The sequence below is a fragment of the Anomaloglossus baeobatrachus genome, chromosome 8 (assembly GCF_048569485.1).
Source record: "Anomaloglossus baeobatrachus isolate aAnoBae1 chromosome 8, aAnoBae1.hap1, whole genome shotgun sequence".
Classification (NCBI taxonomy): Eukaryota; Metazoa; Chordata; class Amphibia; order Anura; family Aromobatidae; genus Anomaloglossus; species Anomaloglossus baeobatrachus.
The window spans coordinates 207,699,710-207,718,563 of record NC_134360.1 but is presented as its reverse complement, the minus strand read 5'-3'; the positions used below and the strand labels follow the sequence as shown (position 1 = coordinate 207,718,563).

At 43.1% G+C, this 18,854-nt stretch overlaps 1 protein-coding gene across 1 annotated transcript in view; it reads right to left on the bottom strand.

Annotated features, from left to right (window-relative positions):
- The window catches only part of FAM151A (family with sequence similarity 151 member A), a 30,180-nt gene extending 13,629 nt beyond the window's left edge, over positions 1 to 16,551 (bottom strand). Inside the window, exons 1-2 of the mRNA XM_075321068.1 lie at positions 16,100 to 16,551; positions 5,223 to 5,363 (exon numbers count right to left, since the gene is read on the bottom strand). Coding sequence (XP_075177183.1) covers positions 5,223 to 5,363; positions 16,100 to 16,214 — 256 coding nt within the window. The 5' untranslated portion in view covers positions 16,215 to 16,551. The remainder of the gene's footprint in view (positions 1 to 5,222; positions 5,364 to 16,099) is intronic.
- Positions 16,552 to 18,854: the final 2,303 nt, after the last annotated feature.

The window sequence follows — 18,854 nt, the reverse complement described above, 5'->3', positions numbered from 1 at the left end:
ACCCCCGGACTAGTCCGGCCCGGCACCGGGTGTCCCATAGCCCTGGGGTGGGCAAGTCATTAGCGATGCCGTTGCGTGTGACACCTATGAGCGATTTTGCATCGTCGCAAAAGCATGCAAAATCGCTCATAGGTGACATGGGGGTCCATTCTCAAATATCGTTACTGCAGCAGTAACGAAGTTGTTCCTCGTTCCTTCGGCAGCACACATCGCTATGTGTGACGCCGCAGGAACGAGGAAGCTCTCCTTACCTGCCTCCCGGCCGCTATGCGGAAGGAAGGAGGTGGGCGGGATGTTACGTCCCGCTCATCTCCGCCCCTCCTCTTCTATTGGGCGGCGGTTCAGTGACGCAGCTGTGACGTCGCTGTGACGCTGAACGAACCACCCCCTTAGAAAGGAGGCGGTTCACCGGTCACAGCGACGTCGCCGGGCAGGTAAGTAGTGTGACGGGTCTGGGCGATGTTGTGCGGCACGAGCAGCGATTTGCCCATGTCGCACAACAGATGGGGGCGGGTACCCACACTAGCGATATCGGGACCGATATCGCAGTGTGTAAAGCCCGCTTAACACAATGTCTCATAGTGATTTGTATGATCCAGCCCCATGACTGTCCAGTAGTCACATATCATATAACATTATACGAGCTAAGCTAAGTGGTTAGGATTAGTGATGGGCAGACCTGGACTGTAAAATTTTGGGCTTGATGACAGTTGTGCACTGTCGATGACCCCTCTTACCCCGATTGCCACCACACTAGGGCAATTGGGAAGAACCAGGTAAAGCACCTTGATTGTTGTATATAATGGATGCGACAATTCCTGGGCGGTTGTAGGCCGCTATTCTCAACCCTGGGGGGTCCCAATAACCATGGGACTCCCCAGACTGAGAATTCCAGCTCCCAGCTGTTGGGCTTTATCATGACTGGGTATCAAAATTGAGAGGGACAGCACGCCCTTTTTTAAAACTATTTAAATAATTTAAAAAAAAAAAAGTGCCACAAATGGTTCCTCTTATTATGATACACAGCCAAGAAAGGAGCATTGCTGGGGGCTGCAGACTGTAGCTGTATGCTTTATATGTGCTGGGTATCATAATATGGGGGGAACCTACGCCAAATTTATTTATTTTTACTGTACGATACTGACCCGCAGACAGTGCCTGTGATAGGAAGCGTCCGACACACTGTCATTCAGCACGGTGGCGCGTCTGGCTGCAACCAAGCACAGACGCCGGTGGGTGTGGAAAGCAGTGCATATGAAATGAAGGTAAATTATTGGCCACGGAAGTGAATGCGCAGCATGGAAGCAGTGTACAGCTGACCCTGGGCCTCATTAAGTATAGCGTGCTTGCTCCTATCCCCTATCCCTTCTATCAACATTTTTAATGGCAGAATTCTGGTCCCCATAGACTTGTATGGGGACCGCAATCCGACACGGAACCGGATTTAAAAAAACAGATAACACAGACCTGCCGGTCCCGGTTATCTGCAAGTCTGCTCATCACTAGTTAGGATGTGTCTGAAAATAAGCTTGTTGACTGTTTTCAGCGTTGGCCATTAGAACTGTGATCACAATTTTGGTTTATAATTCAGCCTGTAATGCAGCGACCTTGTAAGTCGCTGTTATGATCGCTGCTTAGCTGTCAAACACAGCAGCCGAAGCAGCGATCATAACGACACGCGTCGCTGTTCTGCAACATGTGCAGAGAGCAGGGAGCCGCGCACACTGAGCACTGGCTCCTTGCTCTCCTAGCTACAGTACACATCGGGTTAATTACACGATGTGTACTGCAGCTACATGTGCAGAGAGCAGGAGCCGGCACTGGCAGCGTGAGAGCGGCGGAGGCTGGTAACGAAGGTAAATATCGGGTAACCAGGGAAAGGGCTTCCCTTGGTTACCCGATGTTTACCTTGGTTACAGCTTACCGCAGCTACCAGATGCCGGCTCCTGCTCCCTGCTCGCTTCATTTCGTCGCTCTCTCGCTGTCACACACAGCGATGTGTGCGTCACAGCGGGAGAGCGACGACCAAAAAATGAAGCTGGACATTCAGCAACGACCGGCGACCTCACAGCAGGGGCCAGCTCGTTGCTGGATGTCACACACAGCGACGGGACGTCGCTGCAACGTCACAGAAAATGGTGACGTAGCAGCAACGTCGTTGTCGCTGTGTGTAACACCACCTTTATATGTAAAATACATCAAGAAATACCGTGATTATGAATATTGTGTGATTGCAAGAATATAGAGAACTTACTATCAAGAATGTCTCTTATACAAAACTGTTTCCTTAGACTAAAATAGAGACTTCATGCCCAATAAATTCTCTTGTCATCAAGACAAACAGCTCGTTGCACATGAACTACACTGCACTGGGCAAATAATAGTATCTAAAATACCTGTAGATGGTTAAAGCACCTGAAGGGTTAAAATAACTAGAAAGGCAAAAGCAGGTCACCGGATAGTGATCCATAGCAGAACAACTACATATCACATCACATCCTAATCTTGACCTTTCCTCGATCACCTTTTCCCATTGATATTCGGTTACAGTGAATAAAAGATCTGGATAAAAAGATTAAACTGCGCAGTGCTCATGTCACGCATTGTCCTCCTATGTGAGTATATGGTGAAGATAGTACAGAGAACAGAACCTAAAAATTAGTAATGGGTGCAAATATTAAACTTGGTACCTATTTCCAGAGTGGCACAGCCCCCCCCCCTCCATCTACCATGTACCATTTAGAATACAAGGTTGTGGCAGTGTCCTTTGGGGTCTGTGATGTACTAAGGGCCCCCATCCACCTGCTACCTCTGCATCAGTATAGCTATTTCTCACATTTTAAGGGGTTGTTCACTTCTTTTACATTGACGGCCTATCCTTAGGATAGGTCATCAATGTCTGATCGGCCGGGGTCTGACACCTCGCACCCCTGCTGATCAGCTGTCTTCAATCAGGGCAGTGGCAGCAAGAAATGCTCATTTCCAGCACTGCTCCTTCTTCTGATAGTGGCCGCGGCTGGGTACTGCACATCCGTCTCCCTTTCTAATCAAAAGGAGGCGGATGTGCAGTACCCAGCATTGGCCGCTATCAGAATATGGAGCAGCGTCGGAACTGAGCATATCCGGCAGCTAGCTTCCACCACCGAGACCAGCTGATCAGCGGAGGTGTGGGGTGTCGGACCCCAGCCGATCAGACATTGATGACCTGTCCTAAGGATAGGCCATCAATGTAAAAGTAGTGGACAACCCCTTTAGTATATTTGTGGGCCAGAGATTATTAGTCCCACTGAGGACAGAAACTAATCCAGCATTCCCTTTTTTCAGTCTAAAGTTTGATATTCTAACATTAGGAGATATACCATACTGGCCAACTCATCTGGAATGTCTGGGAAGGTCCTACAAAAATGTGAAATCTTCTGGACTTTTCCAGAAGGCTTCTACGAGACCGTAGATTATTAGCCAACTCATACATCTATGTTGAAAAGACAACCTCTGGATATGATGCTGAGCACGTGAACTCAACTTTTTTGGTTGACCATGGCGAGGCCTGTTCTGAGTGGAATCTGTCTGGTTAAACTGCAGTATGGTCTTGGCCACCGTGCCAAATCTTTTGATGTTTTTGCATTTTTTTGGGGTTTCCTTTGTGGGCAAGGATTGGCATTTCCAGATGTATTCGGCTGCTTCATCAATTTTTAAAAATTAGCAAAATTTTTGTGCAAGTGCGCTCCAGTCCCTCCCTGGAGACGTTATGTACTTATAATTTTTGTGAAATTTTAGTGGTACATATAACTTTTTGCGCTCAAAAAGTGCAACAAACGTAAAAAACAAATGTACAGAGCATTTTTGCTTTTGCGCAAAATTCATTAACCATGTGCACCAATTTGAAGAAATTGGTTAAAAAAAAAGTCAACCAATACCACAAGAGAATAAAAGAAAAGGTGACTTACAAAAAAAGCAAATTATGAATTGATAACTTGCTGTCCAAATTAATATTCATGGGGTGGGAAAGGGTGTAGCCTATAAATGGAGACGAGTTATGCAAAGCCCTATTGTGGAATCTCCGAAACTTGACTTATACTGTACATTTGGTGGAGAAATATCTTTCAGTGACTACCGAGGTTCTGCCAGGTACAAGGGAACCCTCAGAAAAGTGACGCAACACACAGGGTACAATGGGAACATGATACAATGGTGGGCCCTGGCACTAGGGAGAGGGGAGCGGGGTCACCTCCTACACTCACATGAGGCTGTTCCTTGCACTCATTAACATCCCTATATGGGTCCTTTAATCCATCGCCGATCACGTGCCCAGGCCCTAGCTTGCTTTTAACTAAACCCAGGCTAATGAGAAGGCCGGCGAGAGCACTAGTCTCACCACTTCAATAATATAACACAAGGGAAGGGAGACAGACAGAGGGAAAATAGACACAATAAGGAAAACACTCCAAACTCCTCCAATGCAGCTTAACACCACGGATGCAATTCTCAGGACACCTCAGCTTCTTCCAGAGACTGTCTCCTTCCAAAGTCGACAGCATAAAGATGAAGATTCTATAACCGACATCAGATGGTGAGATGTGACCATTTATAATGAATGGGAGTGATCACAAGGAGCTGAACCTAAGATCAAGGCTACAAAGTATAGGCAGACAGGAATGAGTCCTTAACCCCTACAGTACCAAAAGAAAGTAGTTACATTTAAACACAAGCTGCAGACCTGTGCATAATAAGACATTGTGACCTGTTGGTTCCAGGCTTGCCAGAGGGTCCCCCGAGCAGGGCATACCCATAACAACATGTTATGGGTGTGCCCATAACATAAGAGAGTCTCATGAACTTATCATAGTTAGCAAGAAGCAGAGTAGAGAGTTCATTGCCAAATTCATTATTTCCGCAGATGGAATGAGAAGTTGGAGACCACACCAACCTAAACTATGGAAGATCCCTGAAAATATTAAAGTCAAAAAAGTCCAGTCAAACTTCTTGTTAAGTGGAGCTCCCTTTTAACATATAAAATATCAGATATGATTTATCAAAACTAATACAATTGGATATGTTACTCATAGAAAAACTCTGCAAATAAACAAAATATAGACTTCACTTTCTGACTGGTTGAAATGAGGAACAAGGAACAACATTTTCCCTGCTGGACCATGTTGATGAATGTGGCCTATATTTTCAGCTGAAAACCACTAATAGCAGATATCAATAATAGAAATTACTTTTCAGTGCTTTCTGCAGCTCGCTCTTGTTGTTTGCCGCATGATACCAGGTGACCAGGAGTCCGTCAAGGGACGTAATTTCTCCTTGTGACAGCAGATAGTCCAACATGTCTCCTCCAGTGTGAAACGCAGACATTGCATCTAAAAAAAATGGCAGAAGGTGATAAGAGTAGAGGTAATTTACAAGAGATTCAGTGTGGAGACATCAAAAATGTTAAGGCCACTTCACACATAACGAGATCGCTAACGACATCGTTGCTACGTCACAATTTCTGTGACGAAACAATGACTTCACCAGCGATCTCGTTATGTTTGACACGTACCAACGATCCGCCCCCTGCTGTGAGATCGTTGGTCATTGCTGAATGTCCTGGGCCATTTTTGGCTCGGTCAACGATCTCGTTAACGACCTAGATAAGAACTTAAAATTGTGACACATAGGCGTGTAGTTGCGTCACCTTTTCCGGGTGCCCTCTGCACCGATTGGTTGGCGCTGAGAACAGTACTGCGTTTTGATTGGGTATCGCTTCATACTTTGTTGCTTTTTGAGCCTTGCTTTGAGGTCTATCAGTGAAGAACAGGTAATCCTTGTGGAATCGCAGCTTCGATCCTCAAAGCAAACACTTGGGAACGAAGGAGGGATGAATCCGGGTGCAGATGCAGCTTCGATCCGAAAAGCAAGCAAGGAACCGGGAACAAAGTACGAATGAATCCGGGTGGAGTCGCAGGTTCTATCCTCAAAAGCAAAGAGAAAGGACGGGACTCGGCACCAATTCCAGGATAGGAAAAATATAAATCCACCGAAAAATATATGAAAGTGTAGAAACTTTATTCAACGATTAAAAATCCAAGAAAATATCGGTTCCATGAAAACATCATGGCTTGACGCGTTTCGGACAGTTGGAATGTAGATAAATCCTTAATCATAAGCTTATGCTTAAGGACTTATCTACATTCCAACTGTCCGAAACGCGTCAAGCCATGATGTTTTCATGGAACCGATGTTTTTCTTGGATTTTTAATCGTTGAATAAAGTTTCTACACTTTTATATATTTTTCGTTGGATTTATATTTTTCCTATCCTGGAATTGGTGCCGAGTCCCGTCCTTTCTCCTTGCTATTGCCTCTAGGGACCTGCCTGTCCGGTGGACATCCTGCATCCCATCTGAACTGAGCGGATACATATACGGGTGAGCTGAATTTTTCTTTCTTCGTTCTATCCTCAAAGCAAGGCTCAAAAAGGGACAAAGGAAGAAGAGACACAAAGTTGCCTTCTAGGCTGGCCGCCTAATCAGAACGCAGTATTGGCCACCAATCGGAACGGAGGGGTGTGGAAAAGGCGACGCATATGCACGCCTACGTGGCTCACAGCGTCAAACTACGCCCCTATTCGAGGTCTGAATCGTTACATAGCTGCTGTGTGACAGGGACCCAACGACCAGCGAGATCATTATACAGGTCGCTGCATCGTTACTAAAGTCATTGGGAAAATGACTGTGTGATATCTCACTAAAGATTTAACAACGATTTGGAAACTATGACGTAGTAACGAACTCGTTAACGATATCGTTATGTGTGACTGGACCTTTATAGCTTTGATTTTGACACTATTTATTCTCAATGGGAATGTCGGAGATAGCCGAGCACTACTCCAGGCTGGTCTTTGGCACTCCCATGGCGAATGTATGGAGAGGATGTGTGCATCCATTCAGATGAGGATCTTTACAGCCCCATTATCAGGAAGATATCTTGTATTCTGTGGATAAAAGCTTCCAAACGTGGCACAAACCCTTCAAGATCCATGTCACAATGGCTCTATAATCTGAATATAAAACTAGATATAAAGTCTCTAGTGGAAAAAGCAGGATGACCAAAAGAAAGAAAAAAAATCCAGCACGTGAGAAAAGTCCAAAAATACTTTTTTTTATTAAAAATTAAAAATCCATTTATTTAAGAACAATTAGATTCCAAAAATTTTAATGTCACAATTTTGGATTTAAACTAATTGTTCTTCAATATATAAATTTTTAATTTTAAATACAAAGAAAATCTTTTGGACTTTCATCGGGTGCTGGATATTTTGTTCCTTTTCCTCATCCTGCTGTTTCCTCGGAGCACCACCCGAAACTTTTCCACGCACCTACATGGACTATCCTTGGACAGTATTACGATAAGTTGAAACTTTTTTCTTTTCGTCTAGTGGAAAAACACTTTCAGTAGAGCAGAGGTTTGGATGTGCCACCTGCTTTATCCACACTGAATGGAGACCGATTTCCATCAGTGTTTGGTCCGTGTGTCAGTTTTTACCATCAGAGCCTCACCCGTTTTTCTTCTATGCAAATACCCACCTCCCAAACTGATGGAGGTTTCTCAAGCTTCTCCTGCAAACAATTGAGGGTATAAAGAAATATTGATTTTCACCCAGAAACCCCCCAGATTATTTTCATCTCATGTACCTATTGTGCTGTATGTCATGATCCAGGTCTGTATTAGCTGCTGTGATTATTTCACCCAGCTCCGGCCTGGTCATATCAGGGGTTAATTCCTCCTTGCCTCGCTCTGGTTTCCGGGACACTATATCCTGGTACTGCACCTCCAGTTCAGTGCCAGTGATACTTTATGCTCTGCAGCATGTGTTACTGGCTCTGGTGAGTTATCTGATCTGTCCTGCCTCCCAGCTACTTTGCTCTGACCCGTACGCTCCTCGTTCGTCCATCTGTCTTGGTCCCTGACTACTCGCTCCTGTGTACCCTTCCCTGTCTGTCTTATCAAGGTCCTGACCTGTTTGTCCTCGGACTTCCCGGCATCTGACCTGTATCCTCGTTCCTAACTTCGGCTTTGTCTCTCCTCTCTGTTGCAGACATGACTTCCCGGCTTCCGACCCTCGGCTATCACCTAACCTCGATTTGCTTATCCCTGTGCTATTGACAAGACCTCCTGCTGCTGACCTGGTTAACGGACTACTCTACTGCCCTCTGGTGATTATCCTGCTAACTGCACTCTGAGGCTACATGGTTTGTAACTTCAGCGTCTCCCTTAGTACAGTGTGACAGTATACAGTTAGGTCCAGAAATATTTGGACAGTGACACAAGTTTTGTTATTTTAGCTGTTTACAAAAACATGTTCAGAAATACAATTATATATATATAATATGGGCTGAAAGTGCACACTCCCAGCTGCAATATGAGAGTTTTCACATCCAAATCGGAGAAAGGGTTTAGGAATCATAGCTCTGTAATGCATAGCCTCCTCTTTTTCAAGGGACCAAAAGTAATTGGACAAGGGACTCTAAGGGCTGCAATTAACTCTGAAGGCGTCTCCCTCGTTAACCTGTAATCAATGAAGTAGTTAAAAGGTCTGGGGTTGATTACAGGTGTGTGGTTTTGCATTTGGAAGCTGTTTCTGTGACCAGACAACATGCGGTCTAAGGAACTCTCAATTGAGGTGAAGCAAAACATCCTGAGGCTGAAAAAAAAGAAAAAATCCATCAGAGAGATAGCAGACATGCTTGGAGTAGCAAAATCAACAGTCGGGTACATTCTGAGGAAAAAGGAATTGACTGGTGAGCTTGGGAACTCAAAAAGGCCTGGGCGTCCACGGATGACAACAGTGGTGGATGATCGCCGCATACTTTCTTTGGTGAAGAAGAACCCGTTCACAACATCAACTGAAGTCCAGAACACTCTCAGTGAAGTAGGTGTATCTGTCTCTAAGTCAACAGTAAAGAGAAGACTCCATGAAAGTAAATACAAAGGGTTCACATCTAGATGCAAACCATTCATCAATTCCACAAATAGACAGGCCAGAGTTAAATTTGCTGAAAAACACCTCATGAAGCCAGCTCAGTTCTGGAAAAGTATTCTATGGACAGATGAGACAAAGATCAACCTGTACCAGAATGATGGGAAGAAAAAAGTTTGGAGAAGAAAGGGAACGGCACATGATCCAAGGCACACCACATCCTCTGTAAAACATGGTGGAGGCAACGTGATGGCATGGGCATGCATGGCTTTCAATGGCACTGGGTCACTTGTGTTTATTGATGACATAACAGCAGACAAGAGTAGCCGGATGAATTCTGAAGTGTACCGGGATATACTTTCAGCCCAGATTCAGCCAAATGCCGCAAAGTTGATCGGACGGCGCTTCATAGTACAGATGGACAATGAACCCAAGCATACAGCCAAAGCTACCCAGGAGTTCATGAGTGCAAAAAAGTGGAACATTCTGCAATGGCCAAGTCAATCACCAGATCTTAACCCAATTGAGCATGCATTTCACTTGCTCAAATCCACACTTAAGACGGAAAGACCCACAAACAAGCAAGACCTGAAGGCTGCGGCTGTAAAGCATTAAGAAGGAGGAAACCCAGCGTTTGGTGATGTCCATGGATTCCAGACTTAAGGCAGTGATTGCCTCCAAAGGATTCGCAACAAAATATTGAAAATAAAAATATTTTGTTTGGGTTTGGTTTATTTGTCCAATTACTTTTGACCTCCTAAAATGTGGAGTGTTTGTAAAGAAATGTGTACAATTCCTACAATTTCTATCAGATATTTTTGTTCAAACCTTCAAATTAAACGTTACAATCTGCACTTGAATTCTGTTGTAGAGATTTCATTTCAAATCCAATGTGGTGGCATGCAGAGCCCAACTCGCGAAAATTGTGTCACTGTCCAAATATTTCTGGACCTAACTGTATATGAACAAAAACACACACTAATGCATCAGCTCACCTTGTTTTCCCCAACACTCACACTCACAATAAAACTACACGGGGTGTACAGAAAAATCAAAGCATCAACGCATTTCGGCCTTTCATTGAAACCGGAAGATACATTGCACTAGAAGCAGATAGCCGACCCTCACATGACTACATACGAGTATATATGGAGCATTTCTGTTTTTATTTGTTATATCATGATTAAGGCTATGTGTTAGCCGAAACGCGTTGATACTTTGATTTTTCTGTACATGTAGTTTTATTGTGATGATGACTGCCAAATTTGTTTAAGGATTTTTATAGAAGAAATAAATGTGAAGTTTTATTTTTCTTCATCCCCGTGGTCACATATTTCCTCATCTGGATCTGAATTCCTTTTTCTATTATGCTCTATGGCATTATTCACATGTCCAAGTTTTTTTTTTTGCAGACTCTTGTCAAAAATGTCATAGAAACATGTCTGTTATTGATCGGTGGGTTAAAATCACCCATACAAGTCTATGGGTTCTTGAAAATCACAGACAGGACACGGATGACACCTATGTCCTATCTGTTTTTAACTCTGTGACAGGTTGAAGAAGCTTTGCAGTTTTATGTTTTGGCATATAAGAAAGTCACAGATGGTAAAAAAAAAAACCCCTAACATACAGAACACTGAAGAAAATCAGATACAGAATCGATAGCAATCAGTCCTTTTTTCTTTAATCGTCATACACTGGAAATCAAAATTAGAGAACAATGTATGATCACTTGCTTTTTCAGATATAATGTAATCTACATTGATCAACATTTGAACGTGTTTTTATATGGGGTGCACCATGCCACTAGAACAGTGTTTTATCAAAGATCCAAAGTTTATCAACACAAAACCTTTATTTTGCCCAAAATGTGATGATCATAATTAGAGAACAGCAATGACTAGCACAGAGAAAGATCATAATTACATTTTCTGAAGGTATGAAGGTAACAACAGTCAATCAGTAGGACGTGTACAGGCCGTCGCTGTGAATGACTTCAGCACATCTGCAGCCACAGGACATCACTAGTCTCTCACAGTGCTCGGGTGTGATTTTGGTCCACTCTTCTTCCAGTGTTCTTTGACTGTTGTGTGTTTCTTGGCCATAACTTTGTCACCAAGGATTTTCCAGAGGTTTTCTATTGGGTTTAGATCAGGACTCTGGGCGGCCATTTCATTGTTTCAGTGTATTCTGTTTCAAGGAACTGCTTTAGGCTATGTGCGCACTAGAAAAGTGATTTTTCTCAAAAAAATTTCTTGAGAAACTTCTGGGAGTTGAAGATTACCGCACCTGCAGTAAAAAACCACACCAAAACCGCGGAAAAAACGCATGCGTTTTTGCCGTGGTTTTTCCGCAGGTTGGTCCCTGCGGTTTTTTTATGCTGAACTGCAATAAATAATATAGATAATAGATAGACAGATAATGGATAGAGGGAAAGATGGATAGATGAATAGATAGATAGATGAGAAAGACCTATATAATGTCCCACCCCCCTGCATATTCTAAGCTGGCACCCTTTAGTGACTTTCATGTGGCACTAAAGGGTGCCTAGCCTTGTATTTAGCCAAAAAATAAATAAATAATTTAAAAAAAAACCGACGTAAGGTCCCCCCATCTTTTGTAGCCAGTAAGGGTAAAGCAGACGGCTGCAGCCTGCAGACCACAGCTGGCAGCTTCACCTTGGCTGGTAATCCAAAACAGAGGGCACCCAACGCTATTTTACATTTAATAAATAATTTAAAACAAAAAACGTGGGGTCCCCCCCAAATTGGATCACCAGCCAAGGTAAAGCGGACAGCTGGGGTCTGATATTCTCAGACTAGGGAGGTCCACTGTTATTGGACACTCCCCAGCCTAAAAATAGCAGGCTGCAGCCGCCCCAGAAGTGGCGCATCCATTAGGCGCCAATCCTGGTGCTTCGCCCCAACTCATCCCATTGCCCTGGTGCGGTGGCAAACAGGGTAATATATGGGGTTGATGCCAGATGTGTAATGTCACTTGGCATCAGGCCCTGGGGTTGGTGATGTCACGCGTCTATCAGATACCAGACATCACCAACCTAGTCAGTAAGAAATAAAAAATAGACAACAAAAAACGTTTTATTTGAAAAAACACTCCCCACATTCCCTCTTTCACCAATTTATTGACAAGAATAATAAAATCCAAGTCCGGCGTCATCCATACCATAGTCACTGTCCCAGTCAATGAAGAGCAGAATGTTCCCCATTGGCTGGGAGAGCAGTGCAGTGACCTGAGCGAACATCAATAGGTCAGCCCAGGTCACTGCAGGGGATGCCGAGCGCTGCCATCAGGAGGTTAGATGAGATCATTACCTGCTGTGATGATCTCCTGCACTGCTGATGTTAGCGCTGTCTGCCTTCTATGCCCGCCGCGTTCTCAGCAGTATCGCGAGAGCCCGTGACGTCACCACTAGTGACAGTCTCGGGCCGCGGGCATAGACGGCAGTGACAGCGGTGACGTCAGGAGGCAGGAGATCGTCACAGCAGGTAATGACCTCATCTAACCTGACAGCAGCGCTCGGCATCCCCGCGGCTGCACGCACTGCAGGTTGACAAGCTGCTGACACTGCGGGCAGACACTGACACTGCTGTGCTGGCAGCCGCGGGACTGCAGGGGGACACAGACTGCACGGGCACCTGGAGGTCACACGGAAGTGCTTCTGTGCGGCGTCCAGGGAGTGTGACGTGTGTGTTTACTCTGCTCCGCTTCCTCTTCTGTCATAATGACATCACTTCCTGCAAAACCGCAGGCAGCGATGAACATTACCGCAGGTAAATCGCGGCTATACCGGGGGTATACCGCACATCATTTGCTACCTGTGGTATACCCCCAGTATTTTGCAATTACATTACAGTGAATGGAGTGAAATTCCGGGGGTATTCTGCAGGTACCTGCAGAAAATAAGTGACATGCACATTTTCTCAAGAAATTTTCTCAAGAAAATCTTCAGAAAGAATTTTCTTGAGAAAAAAACGCAGTGTGCGCACAGCTATTTTTTTTTCCCCATAGGTTTTGCTGGGAAATGTCTGCAGGAAGATTACAAACATTTCTCAAGAAATTTCTGCAGCAAAACCGCGGGTAAAAACGCCTAGTGCGCACAGGGCCTTACCCATTTTACAGTGTGACAGGGGAGATTGTCCTGCATGAAAATTGCTGGCTGATTGAGTGATGAACACAAGTAAGGAAACACGTGTTGTTGAAGTTTCTGATACACACTTGCATTCACTCTGCCATGTAGCTGTATGAGAGGTCCAAGTCCTCCTGCAGAAAACATTCCCCAAACCATGACAATCCCTCCACCACCTTTCACTGAATTCTTAACACGCTTTGGGTTCAGTCTTTCCCCAGTTCGTCGATGAACATAAGGTTTCCCATCAGATCCAAATGAATTAAACTTGCTTTCATGACTAAAATGAACTGTGGACCACTTCTCCTCTCTCCACACACGTTCCTTTTGATTCTGCTAATGAGAGGTTTGGTCACTGAAGAGAGGGCTTTCAGTCCAAATGCTCTTAAACGTCGTGACACTGTATCACGAGACAGATCCTTACCCTGTTGAGTGCTGAACTGGTAATTCCAGCTGCACTGTTGAAATGATTACCCATGGAGATTCTTCAAATTATCCTGTCCTCTCTTGCATTTGTCTTTCGAGGGCGACCAGCATTCATGGAGGACTTGAAAGAATTTGTGATATTGTAAAGAAGCAATATTCTCAATATCACAGACTTGGAATGACCAACTTCTCTTGCTATGGCTGATAGGGTCACCCCTTTGGCTTTCACCTGGACAACCTGCTGCCGGAGGATTTCAGTCACCTTGGAACGGCACAATATTTTTGCAAAATCAACGCAAACTGGCAAGTTAGGCTGCTAGTTACATAGGGTTTGTCTGATAATTAAGGAAATTAACACTAGGTGCCAGATTAACACCAATAACTTGCAGGTATCTGAAAGTGTTCTCTAATTTTGATCAGTATTCTCTTACATTTACCTAATTTACATTTTTATTATGTGCTTTACAATAAATTCAATTTATGAAATAAGCTTAAAATACTGCAAGTTTACTCATGTTAGGACTAATCACATAGGACGACCCAATGACCGCAACATTTGGGAAATTGTGTGTTCTCTAATTTTGATTTCCAGTGTATAAATACAGTCATATGAAAAAGTTTGGGCACCCCTATTAATGTTAACATTTTTTCTTTATAACATTTTGGGTTTTTGCAGCAGCTATTTCTGTTTCATATATCTAATAACTGATGGACTGAGTAATATTTTTGGATTGAAATGAGGTTTATTGTACTAACAGAAAATGTGCAATCTGCATTTAAACAAAATTTGACTGGTGCAAAAGTATGGGCACCCTTATCAATTTCTTGATTTGAACGTTCCTAACTACTTTTTACTGACTTACTAAAGCACTAAATTGGTTTTGTAACCTCATTGAGCTTTCAACTTCATAGGCAGGTGTATCCAATCATGAAAAAAAGGTATTTAAGGTGGCCACTTGCAAGTTGTTCTCCTATTTGAATCTCCTATGAAGAGTGGTATCATGGGCTCCTCAAAACAACTCTCGAATGATCTGAAAACAAAGATTATTCAACATAGTTGTTCAGGGGAAGGATACAAAAAGTTGTCTCAGAGATTTAAACTGTCAGTTTCCACTGTGAGGAACATAGTAAGGAAATGGAAGAACACAGGTACAGTTCTTGTTAAGCCCAGAAGTGTCAGGCCAAGAAAAATATCAGAAAGGCAGAGAAGAAGAATGGTGAGAACAGTCAAGGACAATCCACAGACCACCTCCAAAGACCTGCAGCATCATCTTGCTGCAAATGGTGGCAATGTGCATCGGTCAACAATACAGCGCACTTTGCACAAGGAGAAGCTGTATGGGAGAGTGATGCGAAAGAAGCCGTTTCTGCAAGCACGCCAAAAAAACAGAGTCGCCTGAGATGTGCAAAAGCACATTTGGACAAGCCAGTTACATTTTGGAAGAAGGTCCTGTGGACTGATGAAACAAAGATTGAGTTGTTTGGTCATACAAAAAAGCGTTATGCATGGAGGCAAAAAAACACGGCATTCCAAGAAAAGCACTTGCTACCCACAGTAAAATTTGGTGGAGGTTCCATCATGCTTTGGGGCTGTGTGGCCAATGCTGGCACCGGGAATCTTGTTAAAGTTGAGGGTCGCATGGATTCAACTCATTATCAGCAGATTCTTGACAATAATGTGCAAGAATCAGTGACGAAGTTGAAGTTACGCAGGGGATGGATATTTCAGCAAGACAATGATCCAAAACAACGCTCCAAATCTACTCAGGCATTCATGCAGAGGAACAATTACAATGTTCTGGAATGGCCATCCCAGTCCCCAGACCTGAATATCATTGAACATCTGTGGGATGATTTGAAGCGGCTGTCCATGCTCGGCGCCCATCAAACTTCACTGAACTGGAATTGTTTTGTAAACAGGAATGGTCAAATATACCTTCATCCAGGATCCAGGAACTCATTAAAAGCTACAGGAAGCGACTAGAGGCTGTTATTTTTGCAAAAGGAGGATCTACAAAATATAAATAGCACTTTTATGTTGAGGTGCCCATACTTTTGCACCGGTCAAATTTTGTTTAAATGCGGATTGCACATTTTCTGTTAGTACAATAAACCTCATTTCAATCCAGAAATATTACTCAGTCCATCAGTTATTAGATATATGAAACTGAAATAGCTGTTGCAAAACCCCAAATTGTTGTAAAGAAAAAAGGTTAACATTAATAGGGGTGCCCAAACTTTTTCATATGACTGTAGAATAAAAAGGAAAATGGAAAAATATATATATATTGTATATAAACTACTTTAGTAAAATCTACAAAACAAACCATACACATAGACTATCAGTTTCCTAAAATTGCAGAATAAATTATAAATTAGTTTAATTATTTCAAATTTTCCAGAAAGGGGTAATCAGATTTGCCAGTTTGCCAGATCATATGCCGGATTACTTATATTATATGTTTCTATAACTTTTTGGCATTCACTTTAGATTTTACCGTCACTTTGTAAGATTTTGACGTGTTACCTTCTAATGATATAAAGTTGAAGCTGATTCCGTACCTTTTCTAGGAGGTTTTCCCAGCGTCAGACACAGTGCAGCAATGGTAACGCATACCCCCAGAAAGACACAGACGCCTGCTACCGTCCTCAGGTTTGACAACGTACAGTGCTTCATTCCGTCAGATTCCCCAAATTTTTCAACCAACAAGAAGATTTCATATGGCCATCAAATCCTTGTGAGAATGCCGGTTTTTCAGCTCCTTCTCGAGTGGCCTCTTCTCAGCTGCACATCCTCAATCTGAGCCCATAAATGGCTTTTTTTGCCTTTTTTTCTTCCAGTTCGAAGACGTCTTCTCACGTTACTGAGAAGGCCCCACAACCCCTTTGTTCTGGCTGGGATTACAGGATGCACTGCTAAAAAAATTGTTTAAAAGAACAGAGAGTCCTCAGTGGTTGATACCTTTTAATGGCTAACTGAAAAGATGGTAATAATTGCAAGCTTTCGAGACTACTCAGGTCTCTTCATCAGGCATGGTATAACACAAAATCTGAAGAGTCACGTATTTATACACAACAGGACTTAGAATAGTGCAGTAAAAAGAAAAAAAAAAAAAAAAAAAAAAAAAAAAAAAAAAAAAGAACAAGTTATATGAAACAGAACTATCTCTATGGCAGGGGGACAAGCTGTTCTAGCCATAAATACTGCTGCAGTTCAGTTTCACACTGAACTGCAGCAGTATTTATGGCTAGAACAGCTTGTCCCCCTGCCATAGAGATAGTTCTGTTTCATATAACTTGTTCTTTTTTTTTTTTTTTTTTTTTTTTTTTTTTTTTTTTTTTTCTTTTTACTGCACTATTCTAAGTCCTCTTTCACACTGAACTGCAGCAGTATTTATGGCTAGAACAGCTTGTCCCCCTGCCATAGAGATAGTTCTGTTTCATATAACTTGTTCTTTTTTTTTTTTTTTTTTTTTTTTTTTTTTTTTTTTCTTTTTACTGCACTATTCTAAGTCCTGTTGTGTATAAATACGTGACTCTTCAGATTTTGTGTTATACCATGCCTGATGAAGAGACCTGAGTAGTCTCGAAAGCTTGCAATTATTACCATCTTTTCAGTTAGCCATTAAAAGGTATCAACCACTGAGGACTCTCTGTTCTTTTAAACAATTTTTTTATCTCTACTGGCTAACACGGTACAAAGATATATTTTACTTGTATCAGGATGCACTGCTAGAACTCTGCACTTGGACCTTGTGCCATTGAAATTCTTTCACGCAAGAAGAAAGGAATCCAGAGCGATTACTGACAATAGCTGGAGCAGCGATAGGATCCCGGATCATATCTACTAGGGGGAGTTACAATAAGTATCATTACACCTAACCCTAGGACGCTCAACAGTTGGGTCCCTTTCTCTCCGCTCCATATCCAATTACATAGGTTTCTGACTAAGCAAAAATCACAGCTCAGTAACTCGGCTAAATTTCTTAATAGCAAACTGAGGGGTCAGTACAGCTCGCACCGGCTGACTTTTCATGCACAAAATTGTTATCAGTGTATTATTTTTTTTTTTCTTAAAGAAAAACTATTATTTTTTTTTATTTTTTTTTAAATAAAAACTAAAAAAAAAAAAATAAAACACTGAAATTCAAAATTACATAAGACTTTCTTTTTGTGGAGTTGGGGTGGAATATTGTAATTCAATTTTGTTAAAAATCTTTCAGCATTTGACTTTTACAGTCTTTTTTTTCCCCTCTAAATGTTGGTAGGCTCTTATTGAGCTAATTGAGTTTCCATTAGTGAGCTTTTTCTCGAGAGTTCGTATTGTTTATAAGAATTTTTAACTCTTAGCCACAATCTTCAACTCAACTTTTATGTGCTCTGTGGTCGTAAATCAACACAGAAGAGACAGCAAAGAGATAGATAAGAGTTACAAATTCTGTTCAGCATAAGCTCACTGATGGTTCTCAGTTGCCTCATTCTGCGACCACAAATTTGAAGGAAAACAAAGCAACTTGTATAAGGCTGTGTGCATACAGTGCGTTTTTGTTGCAGTTTGTGGCCCAAATCAGCATGTCGCTCTTCATGCCAGCTAAGGGTACTTTCACACTTGAGTTTTTTTCCTTCCGTCACAATCCGCCCTTTTTGAAAACAGCGGAATCTGTTAACGGATTCTGCTGTTTCCCATAGACTTGTATGGATGACGGATTGTGCCAAAAGTACCTGCATTGCTTCCGCTGGCCGACGCTGTGTTGCTTCTGCCAGGCGGAAGGAACGCAGCATGTAACTTTTTTTTTTTTTTTGCTGTGCATGCTCTCTCTGGCTCCCCGCACACGTAACCAGGGTACACATCGGGTAACCAAGCAAAGTGCTTTGCCTAGTTACCCCATATTTACCCTGGCTACGTGTGCAAGGAGCCAGTGCTAAGCGATGTACGCTGATAACCAAGGTAAATATCGGGTAACCAAGCAAAGTGCTTTGCTTAGTTACCCGATATTTACCCTGGCTACGTGTGCAGGGAGCCCGACACTTCCCCCTTGGCTCCACCCCCTCCCGCGCTCCACTCCGCATGTACACACGCGTTCACACACGCAGACGTACACACACACACACACACTCTCTCACCTGACCTCAGCGCCATGGCCCTGCTCGGCTCCACCCACCCCGCACTCCGCCCCCCACACATTCTCGGCGGCCGAACGATCAGCTGATCACCCGGCGACCGGCTGCTGCGAGCGATCACCTGATCACCCGGCGACCGGCTGCTGTGAATGATCAGCTGAGCGCCCGGCAGTCGGGTGATCAGCTGATCGTTCAC